The following is a 24,584-nucleotide window of genomic DNA, read 5'->3' as shown; positions in this document are numbered from 1 at the left end:
ATACCATCTTTTTGTTTTTATAGCCAAGCAGGAGCCTATGTCAACAAAATTTGTTTGAAAACATTGTATATGTATAAAACAGGACTACAATTTATTGAATAGAGACACAAGCTGTTTTATTATGCATATATCACTGTGATGCCATAAATCACAGTGTACCGCAATTTTGCGGTATCGCACTGGGTATTTACATCTAACCATATTAGGAAATGTGAATTCCAAATATGGAGTGATTACGCACGTGAGCTCATGCTCAGACAGGACGCTGTAGCATCGACCTTCACTGCACGCCGTTCGATACTCCCGCTGTACTGTCTTTGTGCATATTTTTCGATATCCTCTAAATAATCTCTTATTATATCTACGAAAGTTTATAAAAACATTAAATTAAAATGAGAGATTACATATTCTCAGACAAGGACACTCCTGTAACATCTCAGTTTGTACTCGTTGATCTGCACGACAATCAAAGTAACCATCTTAAGTTTATACGAGACCCATATATCTCGCGCATGTGTGGCGCGACGACTACCGCCCTTTAAATAATTTGTTTTGACTGCTGGACTGATTGTGGATTTTCGGTGATTTAAATTTTTGTCTATCAGAATCAAACATGGGTAATCAATTACTAATTAGTGGCGTCATTCAACGCTATGCAGGCGTTAGGCAATAAAATGCTGGTATACCTTGATATAGCAATTCTAACAATAGAATTTGCTGGTGTTCAAGAGTATATCTATCGCATTTATCACAGTACGCTGTAGTCTTCAAATGGACCACAATCAAGGAAACAGTTGTGGTATTGGCCAATCAACATCAAGGTACTTTTTTTTCATTACTTTAATTAGTCAAAATGGGTGGGCTCAAAATGGGTGTGCATGGGTTTTCCAGTGGAACACATTTTAATGGCCATATATACTGAAACTGTAAACTTTTATAAATAAGTCCTTACCCTCCTTTTTTAGCTCCGCTGTCGACTTTGTCGAGCGGAGCTCATCATACATGTATGAGTGATTGTCCATCGTCCGTTGTCCGTCGTCCGTGTCAATGTTTTACATTTTCGACTTCTTCTTGAAAACTACAAGCATGAATGCTTTGATACTTGGTGTATATGTACCTTGGGTAGACCTCTCTCAGATTTGTTCATTTAATGATCATATCTTCAATTCTCTAATTTTGGTGAATATTTTTGTCATTTTTGGTAAAAAGTGATATTTTCGACTTCTAGTTAAAAACCGCAAGTCAAATTGCTTTGATATTATATATATATATATATATATATAGGTACTACATGTGGATATCTCTCAGAGTTGTTCATTTTGTAATGATATCTTTAGTTCTCTAATTTTAGTGAATATTTTTGTCATTTTTGGTAAAAAGTGATATTTTTGACTTCTTGTTAAAAACCGCAAGTCCAATTGATTTGATATTACATATATAGGTACTACATGTGGACCACTCTCAAATTTGTTCATTTTGTAATGGTATCTTTAATTATCTACAGTAATTTTGGTGAATATTTTTGTCATTTTTCGTAAAAAGTGATATTTTCTTCTTGTTGAAAACCACAATCATTTATGGTGAAAAATGATATTTTTGAATTTTTGTTGAAAACAGCAAGTCCCATTGTATTGATATTATGCATATTGTTCAGTTTCTAATGATATCTTTGTTCTATAATTGAAATGTACATTGCAAACAGCGGAGCTATCTCAGCCGAGAGGCTGCTTGTTTATTTTTATATAGATGTAATAACCGATAAATTGTTTCATTATCTTTAGTTTCTAATATCCAAGAAGAAATTTTTTAATTGAATTCAAGACGTGGTTTACTTTTTAACGTAATCTGTGTATTACCATAATACAGAAATATCAAATTTATTTCAAAAATTACATCTAAGTCCCCGATATTTGTTTGACATTTAACCGTGTATAGTATTAAACAACCTTTAAACAATATTAAATCAGTCTTGTTATGCATTTTACAAATTGAGAATATTTTTTTTTATAAATCAATCATGTTTGAAATCTTCTGAGTAAATACCCACATATTTGGCTAGTCTGAAAAAATACATCTGTAGCGACCTAAACTCTGACTTTTGTTTTTCATTATTGGCGCTGCAAATAATGCCCATGTGTATACATGTCATTACTAAATAATTGCAATCCATTGGACACTGTGGATGGACTAGAAGGTGTTCCCAATACAATCCAATTAATGATGACACAGAATTCTGGACTAATACATTCATATGTCTTCCTTATTTGGAAAATGTGCGTGATATTTGCATATTTTCTTTTGATTACATGTGACACAACAACAATGTAGCTCATGTCAGAAATAGTCTCATGTCACTTTTCATGCACGGAAGAATTAATTTTGCTGGCATTTCTGGTTGTATCTCTCTAAATTAGGAGTACAAACAGAAAAAGATGTTAAATAATTGGTTTATCTCATAAATAAATATACATATGGTCACCATACTTTATGATATTCTCGTAATAACCTCAGTGTACATGTATGTACCTTTAAGGAGTCAATAACTGTGATTTTAAACATTTTCTGTATAAATATATCCACATAAATATGACCAAATCTTACCAAAATATTGTTTTAGACACAAGTGACCATGCACAAGCCTAATATCACATAAGATGTGGTTAAGTAATCACCAGTAAGACGTCGTCAGAGAATGGCTTTATACTGTCCACATTTTGGCAATGGTCATTACAAATTGACACTGATGATGCAGGAAATGTTTTATTAAAAACGGAAATTGGAGAAAAATTATTGATATCCCCGGTAGTTCCAGCTATTGTTACTTTAAAGCTTAGTTTAACCTTTTTAGCACCTAGGTCAACTTATATTGCTATTTATGGAATGAAAATGTATTTCACAATTTTCCCAAATTCTGATCAAAACGTGAAACCATTGGGAAATTACGTCCATCTGGCGTGGGGATTGGTACAAGAGGGTGACAGGCGATTTGGATAGAACGTTTCGAATTTTATAGGGCAGGGCCATCGTCGAAGCAATAACATCTCTTTTACGAATAGATAAAATAATTGTAGCTCCTAGCAATAGAATTGACATGTTGGCTACAAGAATGTTTTTTGGCACAATTGTACTGGAAAAACGAGTTCTTCAATGCACATGAATGTTAATTTATGCAAATGAGACAATTATTTCATATCTCTAACCTGCCTTGACCAATCATGTTCAAACTTGTTAGATACATCATACATCATGTCGCACATATGCACATATACCGGTATTTGTCTGATGGTTAGATTGAAGATGGCGGCCATTTTAATGTTAAAATTAATCAAATCAATCCTGATCCTGGTTATACATGTACATGTACATGTATATGGGGACAACTATTGTCCATCCTAGTATAATAATGGGAACATGTTTTTTTTAATTAGATTCAAAATAATTGAATGCAAATGCTGTTTTAGAGCTAAATCATACATTGACTGTATGTCGTGAAAAGAATAGTCTGGAATAGACATCCTTACTTTCTCACTCTCATGTAATTTATTGCATGTTCTGATTCAAAATGGCTGATTCATTTCAGTTCTGGTTACTATTTAAACTAACAGGGACTCTGTTATGTTATTTTCTACAGTTTATATTTAAAATAATTTGACCAAACAAAGTGAATGTGCATTTTACACCTGTATTAGTTCCCATTGTTTTATTTATTTTTGAATGAACTGGTCTGCAAATTAAAGGGCATATCCAGTAGTAATTCACAGCTCCATGTTAATGTGTATGCCTCTAAGCTAATATATACATACATTTTTCATTACATAACATTTTATGCTCACTCCCTGGTATGTCATTGACTCAAGAGGAAAATTCCTTTGAAAAATATATTATTATTATATTGTTGAGGAATTTTAATTTATTAAAAAATTTTGTTTGCTCCTTCAGAAGTCTCCATCTACAATATAATTTTATTTACTTGTCGAATACTTCGCAGTAGTCAACAAGCTGACCCAGTTTGATTTTAGAAATTCTGTTTTGACTTGTAATTAGTTTTATTATTGAACTGATATTTGTTTTCAATGAAAATCATTAATAAATAAAAATTTACCTCTGTAAAAATCAAGAATATTTAAGTTCACCCACTCTACAAACAAAAATACAACTTGCTGTAAAATCTGTATTAGAAGCTGCGGCTTCTATTCGAATTGTACAATGCAACAGAGGGGATGCGATCTCTATTATATATAGCATTTTTGGTTCTCAATTGTGCAAAAAGAATGGGTGTGACTTGTATTAGAGATGCGGCTTCTGACACAGATTTTACGGTAATAATGACCTTTTACATGTATGCACTTTTAAAGCATAGGCTTAGAGCAAATATTATACATCGTATTTCCCATCACATTTTAAAACTAGAGGTCAAAGCAAATGCTTTTGTAAAATATAATTCAATTTTGAAAAAAATGTTTAGTGTATTATTTATTGGCAGTTTCCTTTGTAGACTAAACTGTGGTGAACTATTCATAGCCTGTCTATGATATTACCGGTATGACAGTCTCTATGCAGTGTTAGCGCTGCATGTATTGACAACAGTGACACATACACACTGATATGTCATGGTAATTTATATGCAAATTGTACTATTGTAAATTGCTCAGTTTATCTGAAAACGGAAAATTGCTGATTTTTTTAATGATACATTCATAGCTGCTTGTTTTCATTGTTTGGAGCAATTGCTATACGTGTTGTACATAAATTTCAAATATATTACTCTCTGTTCACTGCGTGTTTTTGTTATCATCATGCTGGTTTTTTTCGTACGGAAAATTTGAGAAACATTATCTGATTGATAGAATTTAATTTGTTCATGCACTATCTTTTGAAATATTTTTTAGCAAATTAGCATCTCATTATTTTGGTCGGATGAGGTGATTGTTGTGAGATAATTATGTACAGATGACCTGCAATTAAATGTTTAAACCCTCAGTTATTTGTTAATTCAAAAAGAAAAAAAAACCTAAAAGACTGAAGGAGCCTTATTACAGGAAACGTATACATGTACATGTAGAAGGCAGTAATATTTTCTTTTTAAAATGAGATGGTTAATATGTGATTACAAAAATGAAAGTTATTAAATGCGCTAACCACATGTGCTTAACGGGTTACACAAAATAAATAAAAGGGAGACGTGAATGCTAAAATAATGACAAATTGAACTGCATATTGTATATGTGGCCCGTATATGTTCGAATAAAAATAGAAATTTGAATTCTGATGTGTTTACAATATTGATTGAATTTTCTCAATTATTCCTCCAGTGCTTCAGTTGTAAAACTATTTATTTTCACTGACAATTTAATTTGGGTGTTTTGAACATATTCACTGTTTTAATTTCACGATTTTGTCATGAAAACAATAAGTTTTATTGTTATTTTACATGTTCACGTAGATTTAATTTAGTGGATTTTACTTATCAGCAAAAATAAAACCCAGTGAATAATTAATCATTTACAGTATGTGAAGCACTATGCACAGCGCCAACTGTAGCTGTAAAATAATTTCTGTACCAAACAAGAGCTACAAAGTTTGGTTCTGAAATTAATTTAATCATACTCATTCTGAGCTAACTAGTGATAATCTGTTTTTTCTAATCTTATAGATTAGATTATTCATACATGTGCTGGATTACAAAATCTAGGTTAAAAACTATCAAAAAGATTTTGAATTTATCATCTAAGGTTGTTTTTTTAATGCCATCAACACATTAGAAAAAAACATGTGGAAACACTGAGAAAATACTATTTTGTCTCCATCAGTACATAACATTATGCTATCATAAAATAGTGAAATTAAAAAAATATAATTATTATTATTATTATATGCAGAAATATATTAAATGCTACTGTCATTTTCCCCCAACAGCCACATACATGTGTAAGTCGTCAAGCCCCTATGTTTTTTGGGGGCTAAAAAACTGAATAACTTCAAAATACTGCAGACATTAAAAAGTGAAAACAAATTTTTAAAATATTATAGCCTATACCTACATCAGATTTTATTCAGGTTGGAACTGACTGATAAAGGAACTCTGAAACTGTTCGGCACTACTGTAAAGTTCTGTACACAAGGGCCTAAGAGTTTAGACGAGGCAGTGATTGACAAAGTGTTGTTTGGTAAATGTAAGATACTGTACATGTAGGAACGACATCTACAGTGTATAATGCAATCACATTCAAGTACATGATATACATGATCATATTAAAAGAAAACACTCTGATTGTTTCTTTCTGTGTTCGTTACCTTTTCTAGTTGTCCACTTACAAAAAATGATAGAAGTGGTTGCCAAGGCGATAAGGTGTCAGTAGAGAAAAGTCTTCGGGTCACACCAGCTACCCAGACACCAGCCACACATGTAACCGATGACACCGATGGCAATGATGATGAATCAGACTGCGATAAGGACATGCTGCCAAAGTTCAAAGGTGAGTGTACACCTCCCATAGAAGTACATGAAAATTGCAAGAAATAAATGCCAAAAATGAGACATACCAAATTTCGGATGATTATTGGTATCCTAATGACCCACTAGACTGGTTGTCAGAGATGTCAATTTCACCATCTGATCAGGTGTTTTCATGCAATAGCCAGTTATGAACACATTAAAAATGAGGGCGCACTTCATTAACCTGAACACACAGGGGAATCTAAAAACACTGGGCCAAGAAAACTACCATTCTCATTCCTTCAAAAATTTCAGTTTTGTTTATTCCAGTATCTGTTTTTGATTTCAGTTTAAGCCATGTAGGTACAAATAGGTAGCCTGTACCTTGGGTGGTAATCTTTCAGATTTGTTATTAATATGATAACATTAATTAATTATTTACATTAGCGAACATTTTTGTTATTTTTGGTAAGAATTTACATTGCCTACTTCTCAAAACTACCAGCCCCATAGACAATTAGCCGTTTTCAAATGCTCATGTTGGCATGTTATTTGATTATGTCAGTAGATCTTTGCAAGCTTGTGCAGTGACTGCACATTTGCAGTATATCATATTTACATGCAAATATACCTGTGTTGTATCATCTGAATATTTTTACTACAAACAAGGTTGACAAAATGGTGGATATTTGATGTTACTTGATATGTAACTTGGGTGGACCTTTGTCAGCTTTGTCCATAGCATGAATATATTAATAACTTTCCTTTTTTAGCAAATAAGTTTTTGTTTTTTTGTACAAAATGATATTTTTGAATTATTAAACTACTAGCCTTCTATCTTTGATATTTGAGATGTACATAACTTACTTTTTTTGAAGGAGGTTTGTGATCTTGAAGAATATTTCATCTTGTGCATGTTTAATCAATTGGATGTAAACAATTTGTTTGATGAAGTTACTTACGCATGTTCCTAACAGGCAGAGCCAAACTATTGTATTGTAGATAACCATGGTTTTGTTTTATTGGTGTGTACTTGATTTGAATATCACAATGCTCTTAAAGAGCAGCAGAGCTATTTTGACTGTCAGGAAACTTGTTTGTTTTTTTTCATACTAAACAAAGCATGGTTGTACCATTTTGAATTTTTCTTTTGATGTAGCTATGTCATCTGGTGACTTCCTCAAAAACCGCTCCATGGTCCTGGAAGTTTCTAAAAAGATGCGAGAGGTAATGCTGTCCGAATCGTTGTTCAAATCCTTGGATGACATGATAGACCGGGTCAATAAAAGTCAGTTCCATGTGGATATATATGATGTGTGCCGGGATGCTGAGAGGGAAGTGTTACAACAATATGGAGTGGATCCGGATATCATGCCTGGAAGACTTCCATTTTTTGCTTTCATTGTGCCAATATATAAAATGGATATGGAGGTGAGTTATTCTAGTATGAAGGAGCAAATTTCTATATTTGCTTGGGCTATAAATTGTTATCACGTGTTTTTCAGATGAGCTTTTGTGGGCAGAATCCTAAACATGCATTCTGTGTAGCAATGCACAAATAGATATTCCTGTTGTAAACCATATAACGCATTTATGTTAAAGTGAATGCATGAAATAAAACAGTAAATTATTGTCATTTATAAGGCCTTCATTGGTTAATACAGTTAATATTTTTTTGGCTATTTTATGTTTGGTTATTTGAATACTAATGCTTGTACTGTGCAATTTTATAACATCAGGTCTACTAATTGATGATACTAGTAAATCATAATCCTCAGTAACATACCCGGTAAGTAATGTCAATAATATTGGTTGTATTTTTCAGATTATGCAGTGTTTTGATTTTGTTGGCAAAGGCGTTAGTGATCTGCTTCAGGCCGAAATCTCAGTTGGTGATAGAAGACCGGAAGTTGATGTTATATATATAGAAACAAGAAACAGGGTCAAGCTATCGAAACTGAGAACAAAATCCAACTGCGTAATGGTTTTGATTGCATCATCACAAAGCTGACCTACCATGAGGGTAGGTAATTGGCCTTTGACCCCTTGCTGACACTGGTTCAGCATTTATACATGCATGTATATATGTATGCGATATTTTTAGATGGAGTAGTCAGCTAGTAAATTTTTCAATATATTGCTAACATCTGTTTGAATGAATCATCTTCATTGTTGAGACTTTCTACTCCTAGATTGATACTCTTTACTATTTTATTAGCTCCGCTGTCGACTTTGTCTTTTCACAAGTATGCAAAAACACGCGCCCTCATTACGAGACCTTTTATGGAACACAAATAAACGACACTTGTAGTGCGATGTGTACTCTACCTGACAGCATAACAATTATATGAGATTAATTATTACTTCTTAGATAAACGTGAAAACTGTCATTTTACCCCTGCAATCGAAATGGTATAAGAATTACAAGTTCTCGGGATTAGATGGATTTCCTATGAACTACTAACCGAGACATGTTGTACACTGAATGCAGGATCACATTTCCCTTGGTATAATCGTAATACATTTAGTACTGGTGCATATCAATACAATTGTGTCATAAACTCAATATGACTGCATTTTAAACTAAAATGCATTTTGATTTTTTACCACGGAAAGATTGTTTTGGGTAACTGAAATTAATCTCGTATTAGAGGATTTTAATCTCATCTTTTATAGTTCAATTTGTAACGTTACCTGTTACACAGACCCAGTGTAGAGATTCGTTTGACCTGGCGGTGGCTGCTAATGGGATCACGAGTTGTATACAAATGTATGGCAATAACTCGCCGCAAAAAACACATGGTCCCAAGATGTTAATTAGATAAACACTCCAAAATATATAATGGAATTTATAATAAAGTCTGAGTTTTAAAAAGCAGTTCATGCAATCAGTAAAATCTCTGTTTCAATCAAGAACATTGACTCTGAAAACGGAATGGAAAAAAATTACTAAAAACCTAAAACACTAGACTTTAATTGCAAGAGTGGCGGCAATAATTAATATTTTGAACCAATTTGGTTCACAGCTACTGCTTTTGAAGATTCATTTGGCACTAGTTCAAAATATTCAGTACACTTAAGTTTAATTGCATTTGCTCTTTGGCCCAATAGTGTAATTGTTTTCTTGTAATCAAAATACATATAATCTAAATTACAATCAGACATAGGTTTGTTTAGTCTGTCTAGCTTTACAGCTGAGCCACAGTACACTTCAGAGATACCCGTACATAGTTCATTAGACACGGACCTTGTAATTCTCCTACATGCTAGGCAAGTTCCAAAACCAGTTAAGTCTCATGCGCGACAACACAAATATTTAGTCTATCATAAAAAGAGATGTGAAAGTTATTTTCACGAGTGATACGATTTAATTCGTCACGAACTCATTTCAATTTGATTGTGCATTATATTCTATTCATGTACAGATATGTCTTTTGACACATTGTAGGTGCAAAAAAGTCTTTTACTGTATTCTTTTTTGGTGTCCGATGATTGTACTGTTAGTAATTGCAGGTTTGGTAGTTTTAGATTGTTGACTAACACGATTGAGTTATGTTTAACCGTTGGTATTCTTACAACATGTATCACCACAATTTATCCGTGCTAAAAACTGTGTTGTTTAAATTATTTAGTGCATCTATCACACAAGCGAAATAATTAACTTCATAAATTGATTAAAACAAATGGGTGAAACACATTTTTTCAAGAAAAGCTTATACTTATTTTGAATATCTAAGGGTACAAACTTTCGAACATAAAAGTCCGCGATCACGGGTGGTCATCAGCGGCTTTTGAATGCATTAAACACTCTATACCGGACTTCTTTCAACTGTAAAGCGTGTATAATTAGTTATATATATGCACCAAATCGACACACCCAGACTTCTTTTATCAAATTAAATTATTTAACGCAGTCATCTCACGAAAAAGTGAACAAGCCCGCTTTTTCATTCAAAGTGTGCCACGTGAAACAGAAATCACTAGGCGTAATCCCCTAGTCGACATACGAATTGTCAGTAAATTACCAGGCAGATAATATCACTCAACATCTATTAATTGTATATTGCATCAGTGATCAATTAATGACAGGATCATTTACATTAACACTAATTTTTCCGTACAGTATGCGATTTATGTTTATATTTATGTTTAAGTACCATAACCTTTTCAAAAAAAATTCTTTTCCCGAAAGGAATAACATTAATATTTGGCACAATTTCTAACAGTTTGTTCATTTGTGATTGTCATTAAATTAATGATCTGGTGTTGTAGACGTAGCTACTTAGTGTATACATTTGGAATAAAACGCTGCCTCAGCTCATTGTAGGAGGGGCAGACAAGTAAAAAGTGCAACTAATCTTAACCCAACTACGACACACTTGACAAATCCTGTTTGGTCTAGGCATATTTAGGTGGCATCACTTTTCAATTAGTAGACTAACTCCTAAATTCCGTAACTAAATAGCATTACTTTTAATGGTTTAACACAACATTTTTTGTTTGTGGAAAATTGTAGTATTAACTTCCGTAAAGTTTTGGGCTAATTGTGAGTGTTTTCGGCCAATATTTCATCATTCTAAACGGAAAGAATATATGGTTTCCCTGTTACTACTGCGTGGATTAATGACGGAGGCATGTGAAGCAAAAATTTACAAAATTTAATATGTACATTTCAATAGCTCACTCAGAGTGACCCCAAATCTCGATTCCATAATGCATTATATGATCGTTTATGTCAAATATTTTAAAACAAAGATAGATAGACACTGATCCTGTTTTACATGTAGTAACCATGCGTGCATGGAGAGATTTTGTAACCTGGTGCGCTAGATGTTGTTGATACAAGAGGAAGAACCACGTAGTGAAAGCTTTATTCATAACTAAGCGTAATACGGTACTACTTCAATTATCACCCCCATCGTATTGTCACACTGTCTTCGTAACGTTCCTCCATTACTAACATCCATTACATTTATAAAAAATAAAACAAAAAAAAAATAAAAAAATACATCATTGACGTACTCCAATAGAATATTTACAGAAGCTTGTCAAGACACATACATACATAGAATTAATAATGAAATACGTTTACCCCTAATACCTGCTTTGCCAAGTTTGAAAAATACTATATTAGTGTGTGAATAATAGATACGTGGTGTTATACCCTGCCCTGAAACTTACATTTTCAATAGCCTATTGTATAAAATACTATTGCACTTACTATTAATCTTCTATTTTAATTTCTATTTCTAATGTGATACCCCGATAATTATAAGTCATTCTTATGTATCAGGAATATAATATCCTCGCACCATTACTTAGGAAAATACTGTTAAATATGCCATGTAGTAATTGAATTATTTAAGGAGAACACAATTTGTAAAACCTGGATTTGAAGTTGAGAAATTTGACAATTAATAAAGTCAGTAATTTGGTTCTCCTGTGGGTAGTTGAACAGCAGATTCATTACTGCGCCACAAATTGTCGTGTTCAGTGTTATTTCCCACATTAATGACAGGATTAAATGAAGATTTGAAATATTTAAATTATTCAGTTGGACTAATTGAGCGTGGTTTGTGCTGGTCAGCATTTCAAAATACCCCCTAAAATTGTTGCTATCATTGTCACAAGTGGTTGTCTCTAACTCAGATAGTTGGTTATTTTGATAGTTTTTTTTTTCTTTGTTATAATTATATCACTGCAGTGCTCTAACCGTCGCGATGAATTCGAGTTTGGCCGACATTGTTCTTCAAACCTTGGGTCTATGTACGTTTATTGGGGCATTGACAATGTACACTGATGTTCATCGCGCAGATATTAGTATTTATGAAAGTCATTGATAAGTGGAGCATTGAATTGTGTAATTAGGCGGTGATGGCAATTTATAAGATAAAAAGTGCAGGAGCGGGTAGACAAAAAGACAAACAATATTTTTATTACATTTTTTTTCGCTTATTCGTGTGCTGGTTCTTCTTAATTTCTTGTCGCCCCTTGTTGATAAATCGTTGTTTATTAATAATAAACAATCTCGCTGTAAAAAACATGATAGATACATCTAGTGACACGCCTATTATGAATCTATGCTAGCTAACGTATACATGCTCAATTGGGGATTGTGTCGGAAATGTTATCCCCCAAACGCCAATACCGCACAAAAGTATAGATCTCACAACTTTGTCGGATAGTCACTGTGGGTCACATTGGCACGATCTGATGATATCTGGTAGGTCGTTCAGAAAGCAGTTGAAATGAGTTAGGGCTCATATTGCTTCCTTGATTAACTCCTGTGTTTAAGAGAATTTTGTTGGTTAGCCCCGCATTACATGTAATTTTGTTTGACTGTAATATTTAATATGTTTTTTCATATTGTATTATAAATTTCCCAGAAATGCCAGATTTGATTAATTTGATTTATAGTCAATATGCCACACATCATCGAAAACATGTTTTAAGTCAATGAAGTAATTGTACAGTTTAATACTGTCAAAAGTCATTCTAAGGCCAATGCAACATGTATACAACATACAATTCGAGATTGTTACAACTACCAGTTGCAATTTTCGATGGTGACAGCAGTAACACGATATATGTGCGTATACGCGAGCTTGGTTCCGTATATGACGGTTATAACTGCGTCTTCTTATTTCCGATAATGACAACAAGAACGCAATCTTTATGTGCACTGTGAGCTTTGCTCAGTGTGCGATGGATACAACTAATAGTTCCTTTTTTCGATCGTGCGTCTTCATATTGACAAAAATAAGTTATACCTTCGTTGATAATAACAAGGAATTGAGGTTACGTTTACAATAGTACTTGTAGAAACTGCGTTTCCGATGGCAGTATAATGTATTCACCAAGATTCAATACTTAGTAATAAGGAGAATGGTATTAAACCTGCTCGTGCAATTTTAGCAACGTAAATACAAGTGTTAGCTCTGATTACAACTACAATAGCGATGTCTGCAACGCATTCAGTAACAATACGTATATAGTTAATATACATTTTTATTAAACGAGTATTTATATGTGTCACACCATGCCCCGAGAAGTTCATATATGTCGGACTTATTTAACATGATAGCAGGTGATTCCCATGGTAATAAGAAACCTTATAAATATACAACTTCAAACTGCGTTTCTCTATGAGTTCTGTAATAGACAATCGGGGTCCGGACAGCTTTCCATAAAAATGGAAATTGAAATAATTAGTAATTCTACAATTCAGGCAGATATTGTTAAACAAAATAAACTAACCCGCTTTCAACAGATGTCAAATTTACAAATACTAACACAGCACCAATTACCCAGAGATTAGCCATTGCTGTTAACACGACTAACACACGACTATCTCTGCTCAGTCACAATGCAAAATGTTCACAGTGGATAGATTTAGTACATACTAGTCATTTAACAATAACAAATAAAATAATGTTGCATCACAATTTGAAAGGGGTGTCAGCTTTCATTACCGGGAATTCCTTTCACAAACATGCACCAACAAGCACACGCATTCATTGTAAGTCAATTTTTGGAACACAAATAAACGAATGCAGTTTGATGACTTTATTTGCCAGCCTTTTGTACACTACGGGATTGAATATGGTAGTTTACTTCTCAAATGAACTTGTAACGTACAAACTGTCATTTCACGCCTGCAATCGAAGTGTAATAGTCAGAAATAGATAAATTGCATTACCTAACTACTTACTGCGCATTGATTGATGGATCACATTTCCGTTATTATTATGGTAATACATTTTGTACTGTGCAGATCAATGAATTTTTGCCATAAAATCAATGTGACTGCTTTTTGATTTTTCACCCCGGATATATAGTTTTGAATAACCTAAATTAATCTCGTATTATATGACTCATTTTGTATATTTCAATTGGTAACGCTAACTGTAACAGACCCAGGATAGAGGTTCGTTCGACCTGCCGGTGCCTGCTACTGGGGTCACGAGTTGCATCAGAACGTATGGGAAAACACCACAAAAACACATGGTCTTAATATAATTATTATATAAACATTCACAAATTTATATATATAAGTTATAATAATGCATGAGTTTTCATGGTAAATTTTCAATTAGAACTGTTTTTAGAAACATTTAGTTGACCTTTGGCTTTATTGCCTTTTTCCTATATACTCGGAAGATTTCTTCTACCAAGCCGTCCATAGCATCCCTCCCTTAATATGACAATCAAAAGACTGTTATCCGCGGTGTGACACATAACAAATTCTGGGCCGTATACTGATGCCACACTAATCACCTTCGCATATAAGTCATATAAATCAGGGTGATATGATTTTTAGGATAGCATGGAGGTTGATTTACTTCATTCTGCTGTGCATTAACATTTTAGAACATGGGAAAAATACACACACATTTGGTGGCAAATAGCACATAGCAGATATTTGTAGGTGTAGTATTAAATATGCCTAACCCTGGTTTATGAATACTACCTTTGAGTGTGGGCTATTATCAGTTTATACTATGATAATAATCAAATACATAATTCTCATCTCTTGTGTACAACATTAATTCGTATTTTATAATTACAATTCAGACACTTTGTGACAATACCATGATATATGATTATACAAAAATTGTGAAAGATAAATTCTATTTTACTGATAGGAACTCGATGTACAAATACACCTGACATTTACCTCACATTTATCCTATTTTGAGCACCTCAACTTATATCGCTGCTTAATAAAATAGTATTAATGCATAATGAAAGATGAGACATAGTAGCGACAGAATTCCTCGTCTGACGTTTGTTGTAGATAACCAACCAATTGTTTGCAAACGCTGAGACTCACTGACTTTGCCGGAGTGGTAATTAAAAAAAAATAAGTGCATTGCCAAGTGGATTATAACACGCACACACCTGTTTCGAACTCACGGGCACGACAAAAGTGCAGCTATTATTTGTTTTTCGAGCAATTTGTTTCAGGACGGAGAAAAAATAAAATTAATTCTTTTTTTCCCCATTAGGTTTGTGTGATTCTCAAAGAATTGGAAGTGAGATCGAATAGAAAAAATGAAATAAAGTCTTATTCAATGTATAACCTTGTTTCGCACATTATTCTATACAAAGGTCATCTGACTTGTAGAACTGGGCATTTTTGTGGGTTGCCTAAATCTGCACGAAAACCCCAAATTAGCAGTTCTTGTGAATTTTACACTGAAAGATGTTGTCATTAAAATTACAACCTCCCACTCGAATATCAAGTTTTACAAATAGATTGAGATTTCAACTGCCATTGTCTTGTTTACAAAGTGCATAGAAAAATAGGACAAAGTAACATATTTTCTTTGTTCTCTATTTGGTGTGTCAGTGCACAGTCACGTGGATAAATAGATAAATAGTCTATCTATATGTGTTATGGAGGAGGTACGGACTTCCGATTGTTAATAAAAGACTTGTTATAGGTAATAAGTGACTGTTGTCAGTGGTAAAAAAAGTCAACATCGTCGTTTTGGATTTGTCAACTTGTATGAGACTATAAACAATCGCATTTTAAAATTTAAATAGTTTAAAGTATAATATTTATGCGTAACTCTGATCAGGCGACACGTAAACAAGCTTGTTTGGAGTGTTCTCACCAACAAAATAAAAAGTCTAACCCATATGCACAGACGACAACTTCGCGGTTTCAAGGGCATGAATAATGAAAGTAAGTTGTTGCAAAGCGACACACCGCACGGCTACTCAACTGTTTCTATTTGAGATGCACAACATGAAAAAATGTGACTCACATCATCCAAATTTAGAATACATACAGAAAATACATTTGATTTTTCATTCGTCGTTTTAGTTAAGTAATTAATATGCACAGATTTTAATCAAAAAATAATGGGGTTTGTACATTGTCTCAGCATCTATGTACCAAGTTTCAAAGAAATGAAATAATTAGTACCTGAAATTTCAAAAGCTAAAGATTGATTACTTGTGCAAATTAAGTAATTATTATGCACGAATATTAGGTCTATGACATCTATGAACTAAGTTAATATGCATGAATTTTTGTGGTTTTTAGATATCAGTGGAATAGTCATGGACAGCTAAAAATTTGCTAATGCAAATTAGGTAATTAATATACATTGATTTCAACCAAAACCAAATCAAAACTGCGTATTAGCTCAGAGCATCTATGCATCAAGTTTCATTAAAAACCAACATATAGTTCTTGAGATATCAGAGAAACAGACACTCACACGCACCCATACAGGTGTTAACGTAGTTATAATGTCACAAGTTAGATTAACGTTTAATATAGTTGATTTAAATAAAAGTTGAATATCCCGTGACTGAACATATGTATTAGTATAATAGTACCATATCTTCCCCCGTTACTAAACCTTAGCTTCGCAAACTTGACCTAAATTCGATTAAATATTAATATAAATTCTGAGACATTGTGAATCTCCCTGTGTGCGTCTCCATGTTTGTTTTACCATTAGAGGAAGCTTACGCGCGTAATCGTTTTTTTACATTTGGATTTCGCATTTCCTAATAAGGTAGGATGAAAATACCCAGTGCCATTCAGCAAAATTACGGCACACTGTAACTTATGGCGTTACGGTGACAGGTGAATAATAATATACAAAGAAACCAACACACTACCCCGGAACTAATGGAGGTCGGTTTTATTCATTTAAATGGTTCACAAACGCGCATAGCTCAAATACTCTTGCAAGATTTAATTGCACCCACTAATTTTTAGTAAACGCAGTATATGCGAATAATTGAATTACTAACCATCTTGAATTATTATAGAGCACGGATATCAATGACACCATAACATCTCTTAAACTATCATTGTTTACACTAACAGTAGTTTAACGATCAGCTTCCTACTATAGTACAAACAATTGTAAATTACCCTTAGCAAACAAACACATGAAAATGGGGAATCATGCGCTAATAAGGCGGCTCCAACAACGACTTCCTGGAGATGAGTTGAAGAGTTTTGAATTAAAATCCACTAGAATGACATTTAGCGTGTGAGAATTATATATATGATATGGAATGGTGAGTGATCATTGCACACGACATGCAAATAATCTGATTATTTTTGATAACAGATTTTGATTGATCTACTCAAACTGAAGAACGAATCAAGGACCACCCTTATCTACGCTCATCTATAACGAAAATCGGCTGAATTAAACAATATTCATTATATCAGGATATTAATGATCCATCAAATAACAATGATACAATAACTGACGTCATAGATGACAACATCATTAAGATTTGCATGTAAATATTGTATATTCTTTGATTTTTAAACGAGTGACATATCCCTAGAAACTGTACAAAGAACCAAGAACCAAGATAACAGAGCATACACACAGGCAACTAAAAGTACATAGAGTGATCTGCAGTCAATATAAGGCAAGTTATAGAAACACAAAAAAACACGAATCACGAAATTCGTAATAAACCAAAAATGAGTAGAAACAGCTGTTATGGGAAGAGAGGCGTGCTATATCCAGTCCTATGCATGACCTTTGATTCACGAACTTAAGGAATGAGGTATTGAGGTTGTTGCTCACATGAATGTGTACTGTAAACAATGATTACGTTACACGATATATTATGAATAATATAACTCTTCAGTCAACCGTACTTGTTCACTTCGACATCATCTCGCCGAACGTACACAAGTAAGCTTATTGAAGACCATGTATTTCTTGGTTGCGTATTTCTGTACTGTGTATCTACTATGTGCATGTCATGCAGAAACACCCGGTGAGTGCAACTTTATTTTATTGGCGATTCGCATCGCTAAGATTTCCCTTATAATCGCTTGTATGTATTTGTGTGTCTGTGCTTGTGTTGTCTTCACATATTAACTTTTCGGAATATTTTGGACTCACTTTAGCCGTATGTATGTAGCATACTACATAATGTGCGAGTGAATGGTTGTATATCATAGTCGTATTACCACCTCACTATGTTCAAACTTCACTCTAGTTAGGTGGTCAAATCTGAAAAAAAAATCTCTTATATATTTAAAAACATTTGACCTCGAAGTAGGAGTAACTGCATATCTATGATTTTGTAGGCTGGGTAGATTTTGTTTAAAGTTAGCAGGAAGGTCACACCTTCACTCTAGTAAGAGGTAAAACCTGGAAAAAACAGGACCATCGTTACCGTGGCAATAGCCAAGAAAACTGATTTTCGAATAGCTTTGCGCCTGATGTATCTCCTTCAAATCTTGAGTGCGGACCCATAATTACTATATGTATTGTTGATATCCTTTTTCATTGCCGTGAAATTTTACTTTTCTGTGATTTGTTTGCGGTGGTGGGGTGCTGGGCTACTTTTGGGCAAACCTGACAGGCAGGTCCCACCTGCAGAATGATGTACACATTTGAAAAACAAACAAAAAAAAACAGTCAACATTTGAGCGGAGCGGAATGCCAATCGTAATGTATTATTTAGCATATTAAACTCCGTTGTATTTGTTGACATCCCCAATAATATTAGTTCCTTCGCGATATCATTTAAAGTTATGTACAGTGATTTATTATTCACAAAAAGAAACGAACCTTCCTCATGCCGCCATGTCTAAATTGATACGTTTATCTGAATTGATATGCCAGTTAGCAACGGTTCCTTGACCTGTATTCACTTGTAGCATGGTTGCCTTGAATTTGCGAAAGAGCGCTCGAGGATTGCCAGGGTTATAGGCCTTATACCCGTGTTAGGGAAAGATTTGCATATAACATTTTATAAAAGCTCATGCTAAAACTTTTGAGTACTAGTTCAAAGAAACATAAACAAACAAACCTTACAAAAAGATAAAAATGGCATTACAGATGGAGTAAACGTGAGATGACGTCATTCAAGTAAAATAAAACACGAATGGCTTTTTCGACGCGAAACGATATGTAAACGTCGTAAATAGGTGCGTTTACACAAAACCATACTTCAGTCATACTTCTAGTACGGGCAAGTTTAGGGAGAGTTGAGAGTTTAAGACGACTAGAAAATGATTTTGCAGGAGATTCGCAATTTTCATTTGAACTATATGCATACACTGGAGGTGTAAGTAAACTGCATGTTTGTTTTGTTTTCAAAATAGGACAGTAAACAATACAACAAAACACTTTTTTCAGCAGAGAACGGATTAAGTAAATACTCAGAAAAGATATTTATATTGCTGACTGAAAGTAAACTACAGTGTCAAACTGTACTGTCATAGTGGGGGGCAATAAGCTGTGTACCCAAGTTAATCAAATTGTTGTATGCAATACATAATACTTATTATAGTGTTAACTTAATAGAGAAAATTAACATTTGTATTGTGTAGATTTTTTCGACTATTGTAGGAATTCTCAGTAACATCAAACCAAGATTATATGCTCATAAAACACTCCTCTCAATTCATGCTCATAATTATCATATCAATGTATACACCGATAATTCGAGAGCTACATATATTGCCGTTAATACTTCTAAACATAATGAGGTGGTATTCGACCATGATATACAAACATTGACTCGAACATTATGTAGTATGCTACATACCTACGGCTAAAGTGAGTGTAAAGTAATGATATTCTGATCGTTATGATAAGCACTGCTCCATGCATATGCTTGCCCAGTGCCTGACTTATATATGGTGGCATGTATGAAATTCCTCTCCGGTCATAAATGTGATATACTATTTATGCCATACATCTGTTTCTTAACTTTTAAACAACTATCACAATTTATGAACATCTATTACATGTCATGTTTATCCCATGTATCCGTTTCCTGAATTTTAAATACAACAATCTCAACACTTTATAAGTGAGTAATGAAAACACTATAAATCATCTTTTAATTTAATGTTGCGACAAAGTTCTTCAGATACTGTGGCGCCTTATGTCCGCTAAAGTGTGAAAACAAATAGCAATGCAGTAATTACTATTAAACAGTCCCACTATGTCAACTGCGATAAATGTACTAGTTGATAAAGAATTATTTAATAATTGTAATGCTTGGCAAATAACACTTACACAGTAGAGATGCCAGATTCGAAGAATAAACATTATGTCATTACAGATAGCCCTGCTTAAATACTCAAAACGGCCAGCTTAGTTAACGCCTCGCTGCTATTTTATCTTACAAAATTATACATCCTTCAAAATAAATTGTTATGACATGCCAGGTACACATGTGATCGACCAATGGCTGCAGCCGTTAGCATTATCACGTGATTAACAGGGGTGTGTCTCAAAATTGCCACTGAACCAAATAAATAGTAAGCATTGTATTTTTACAATTACTGTAGTATATGGTGATATATACCTTAAACATGCAAGTTGTAATACTACATGCTGTCACTATAGTAACACATCACTGAACAATGACGTTTGTACTGGCCTATTTATACAATGTAATTATTTTATGATGAAAACTCAAATATCTATAGCCACCTAGTCTGGCATTAATAGTGGTTGGCTAACATCTTTCTTCAACATTGCTTCACCAACACAAACGAATGTATTATCTCTACAGCGTTTGAGGCTTCGTTTAGTATACCTAATATATAAACCACGGATAAAACGTTGTGGTAACTTGATATCACTGGTACTGAACCCAGAAAGCTGGCTGACCTCGTATTCTGTGAATATAATCTATAATGGCGAGTACAGTTTCAATATAATCATGAAATATAATACTACTGTCAAGATGTCACTGCATCAGTTTGCATAAACTAGCCAGAGAATTGCGACGAGACCAGGGCAAACCAATTAATGCCAACTAATTGCTGATATTCCAACTTGCGTGGGTTTTTGAAACCAAGCCTGAAACTACAATCATAGTATCTCGTAGTTGTAGAACGATGTAGTAGTGTGGTGTGGACACATGAAACAGACAATAACATATTTTAAGGTCAAACTAACCGCAGTTATCGGGATAATAATACACACGGGGGCACGAGGTGACTAATGTCCTATGTCTATTGTAAATACGCTACTTAGAATTAATTATGATTCGCAAAGACTACTAACGTTTGAACCATGTCCGAAATATGTGAAACAACAAATATTAAAAGAACAACTATGCGCATATTCTAATGTGTTTGTTGGACATGTTACTAACCAGTCTCTTGACGCAAAGTCCGACGTCCTAACATGCGATATGTGGTCACATAAAGTATTATTCTTCACTGTAGTTTTCCGTCATCGGCAGTCCCCATACATTTAGTCTTCTAACACCAAGCAGATGTTTTCAACTGTGGATAGTTAATCTTTAATGTGGTCTTCGTCTTTACTGGCAAACAAAGAACATCGAATAGCAAATGACCATGACCTCCTTGGAACCCAGCACTACAAAGAGGGAACAGCCTCGAGGCTTGATTTTGACCGCTTTTGATAGACTCAGTGAAATCGTCCATCAGGCTAGATTATTCCACCGCCTGATTGGTGGGTGTATTCTTCGAAATCCTACTGTACAGCTGTACTGGTTTCCTACACCATTCATAAACAAAGAACATAGTTATGCCAAACAATGACATGGATGAATTGTCCAGGCACATAAGGTGACGTTTATTAGTGCCGTTGTTAAGGTGATTTCTTTGTTCCCGAAAGATTAATATGCCCAAATATTCACCAAGCTGTATTAATTAAAATCGAGAGCGAAAGTGTAGCATTATCACTATGGTAACCAAATTATGTTTACACGCCAATCTGCAGACATATCAACTATCCAACGTGCCAGCCGACACACAATGTAGACATACAAGGTTTAGTACAGTGGCTATTAAAAGTCCCAGTGAGTGTGAATATATGTATTTAACATTAAGCTAAATTGAATAGCGCATAGTCTCCGATTAAAATCTAATTACGTGTGTATTTAGACTTGTTAGGATTTATTCAAGTTCGTACAACACAATTAAACTAGACACAGAAATACACACTTTGACAACCACATTTATGACTGCGAACTTCTTTGCTGTTATATTTATAAGAAATTCTAAATATATTCATGTATTTTTCCAAATTCTAATACTCATTCCCGGAATTTCATGATTCCATGCAGCGTTCTTCCAAAGAATGTCGTCTAACATGCGTTTTATCGCATCGACTTCATACGTAAGAACTAATTCCGAAAATCTCCTTTGATTAGTTTTATTCAAACAACAATTTTATTTTGACTAGAATGTAAAGCGAATGGATTGGTTTCAATGTACAGTTTATTATGGCGGATTCCTTTTAAAATGTTAATTATTATCTTTGAACATTCGTCATTAGGCATGTTTCGGACATGGGGAGAATGGGGATACTGGATTAGTAGCTGGAAAATTCGCCCCTGGTCGCTTACGGGCCCGAAGTGGTCACTCTATATTAATACCATGCACCATGTGCATTCTTGTTAAAAAAATAATAGGCTTCCTAGGGCTGGCAGCACATTTGCAAACCCCCTCGAGCAGAATATTGAATGAAAAAATACCCCTATTGCAGACATATATTAAGAACATCGTACCCAAGTGTAGTGTGGTCAACTCAAACAAGCTATTTATGGTCGAAATCCGAACAAATTTAGTAATAGCCGTGATTGATACCTCTCGAATCGGTAGCCATCTTATCGATAGAACCGTCATGATAGCATATTGGTCGATCCCTACCCTGGGTGAGTGTGCTACATACTCAATGGGAAGGCCAATTCCACTGGCCGAGATTCATTCACTAACGAATGCGACTTTGGTGGAACCTTGGTCAAGGTCCACAGGTGCTTGTGTTCGACCGAGCATGGTTGACGCCAGGATAGCGCATTAACATTGCCGTTTGTTGGGGAGATGGCCACGCGGCTCTGCCATGTAGTCCCAAACGGGAAATGACTTCTGTGGCAAAATGCACTATGTGTCAGCACTAGCACTTGCAATTTGCACTTACAAAATAGAAAACAGTCAGGAAAGACAACAATGATATTCAATGTCCGGAACTGTCGCCTGGCACAAAAACATTTTTAAAAAATCTTATCGATATGTGCGAATAAGGTCGAGGTGCAAAAGGAGTTTCGGAAAGTCGAATGACTCCGGAGGGTGACTTTCCGTATACTCGGGTTGGAAGTGGCGGGAAAGTGTGGGCAAGCGTTTGGAGTCTGGATGGGTCTATGGGTCCACCAACTCGGGGTCTATGGCGGTGTATTGGAGATGTTATTCTAAGAGGGGGCCTACAGCGGGTGCAGCAATCCTGTGCATTGATTCCTTGGGGCCTGTTGCAGCATTAGCATTTGAAAGGGGGCTTATTTGCCTTCCGCGTGCCCCTCCCCCTTTTCCTCTAAATGTAGAATGCATATGGGATAGTAACGACATATAGAGTGACCCCCGGGCTCACAGGTCTTACACAGGTCGTCGTTACGGTCGTGGTATAAATTATATTCGAAGTTACTATTATTATATTAATATATTGTACTAATATATATATATTAATACAATATTATTATTATATTAACTTATTGTAAAAATATATATCTGGCTGACTGACAGCAATGAATGTGGACGGCCCGCTGATACAGAATACACATCTAATACATTTCAGTTTCGAGTTAAGTTCAAATGCAAATTTGTTACATAGAGCTAAAGATTAGAGATCTGTGGTTGTTAAAATGCGTTTTCATGGTGAGTTATGTAATGAATTAAGAACATTAATGAGCAGGGGAAAAGAGTGTAGCAGTTTATGTAGGCGATACAAAAAGTTTATCAGTGTATCTGTAAAAAAACTGATAAACTGTTTTTTTTGTAGTGTTTTTTTGATTGCATAGTAATACACTTCAGTTTCGCTCAGGGTCTGTATATTTGCGTATTTTTTTTTTCAAAATATGTCTCCATGGTGAGTTGTTTGAATAAATCACGAACGTAAGTCAAAATGTGACAATGTAGCAATTTATGTAGACACGTAGTCTCTTCATTTGGCATTTTCAAATTTGCTAAATTAAATCCATATTAAATTTTGTGAAGATAATACCCTTAATAATAGGCTCAGTGAAAATTAATGATTTATGCAGATGGTTTTCACCCCCTGATAAAACTATTCACGTAGTTCATACCCATCATAGACTCCGGTGAATCAAAATGAATATTTTGAATGGTATGCATTAATCTGTAATTCAGCCAATGACGGAG

At 34.3% G+C, this 24,584-nt stretch overlaps 2 protein-coding genes across 2 annotated transcripts in view; both read left to right on the top strand.

Moving 5' to 3' along the window:
- Nucleotides 1-744: 744 nt before the first annotated feature.
- Nucleotides 745-15,518, top strand: LOC146735706 (uncharacterized). The gene is made up of 5 exons (XM_085506228.1): nucleotides 745-821; nucleotides 6,304-6,476; nucleotides 7,596-7,867; nucleotides 8,262-8,459; nucleotides 15,445-15,518. The coding sequence occupies exons 1-4, from the start codon at nucleotides 772-774 to the stop codon at nucleotides 8,445-8,447; spliced, it is 681 nt and encodes a 226-aa protein (XP_085362354.1). The 5' UTR covers nucleotides 745-771; the 3' UTR covers nucleotides 8,448-8,459; nucleotides 15,445-15,518.
- Nucleotides 15,519-18,098: 2,580 nt separating this feature from the next.
- The window catches only part of LOC102805312 (chymotrypsin-like protease CTRL-1), a 131,787-nt gene continuing 125,301 nt past the window's right edge, over nucleotides 18,099-24,584 (top strand). The window contains exon 1 of the mRNA XM_085506021.1: nucleotides 18,099-18,208. Coding sequence (XP_085362147.1) covers nucleotides 18,142-18,208 — 67 coding nt within the window. The 5' untranslated portion in view covers nucleotides 18,099-18,141. The remainder of the gene's footprint in view (nucleotides 18,209-24,584) is intronic.

The sequence above is a fragment of the Saccoglossus kowalevskii genome, chromosome 12, assembly GCF_978046115.1.
Source record: "Saccoglossus kowalevskii chromosome 12, keSacKowa6.1, whole genome shotgun sequence".
In the NCBI taxonomy this organism is placed as follows: Eukaryota; Metazoa; Hemichordata; class Enteropneusta; family Harrimaniidae; genus Saccoglossus; species Saccoglossus kowalevskii.
This window is presented reverse-complemented; position numbering and strand designations above follow the sequence as displayed.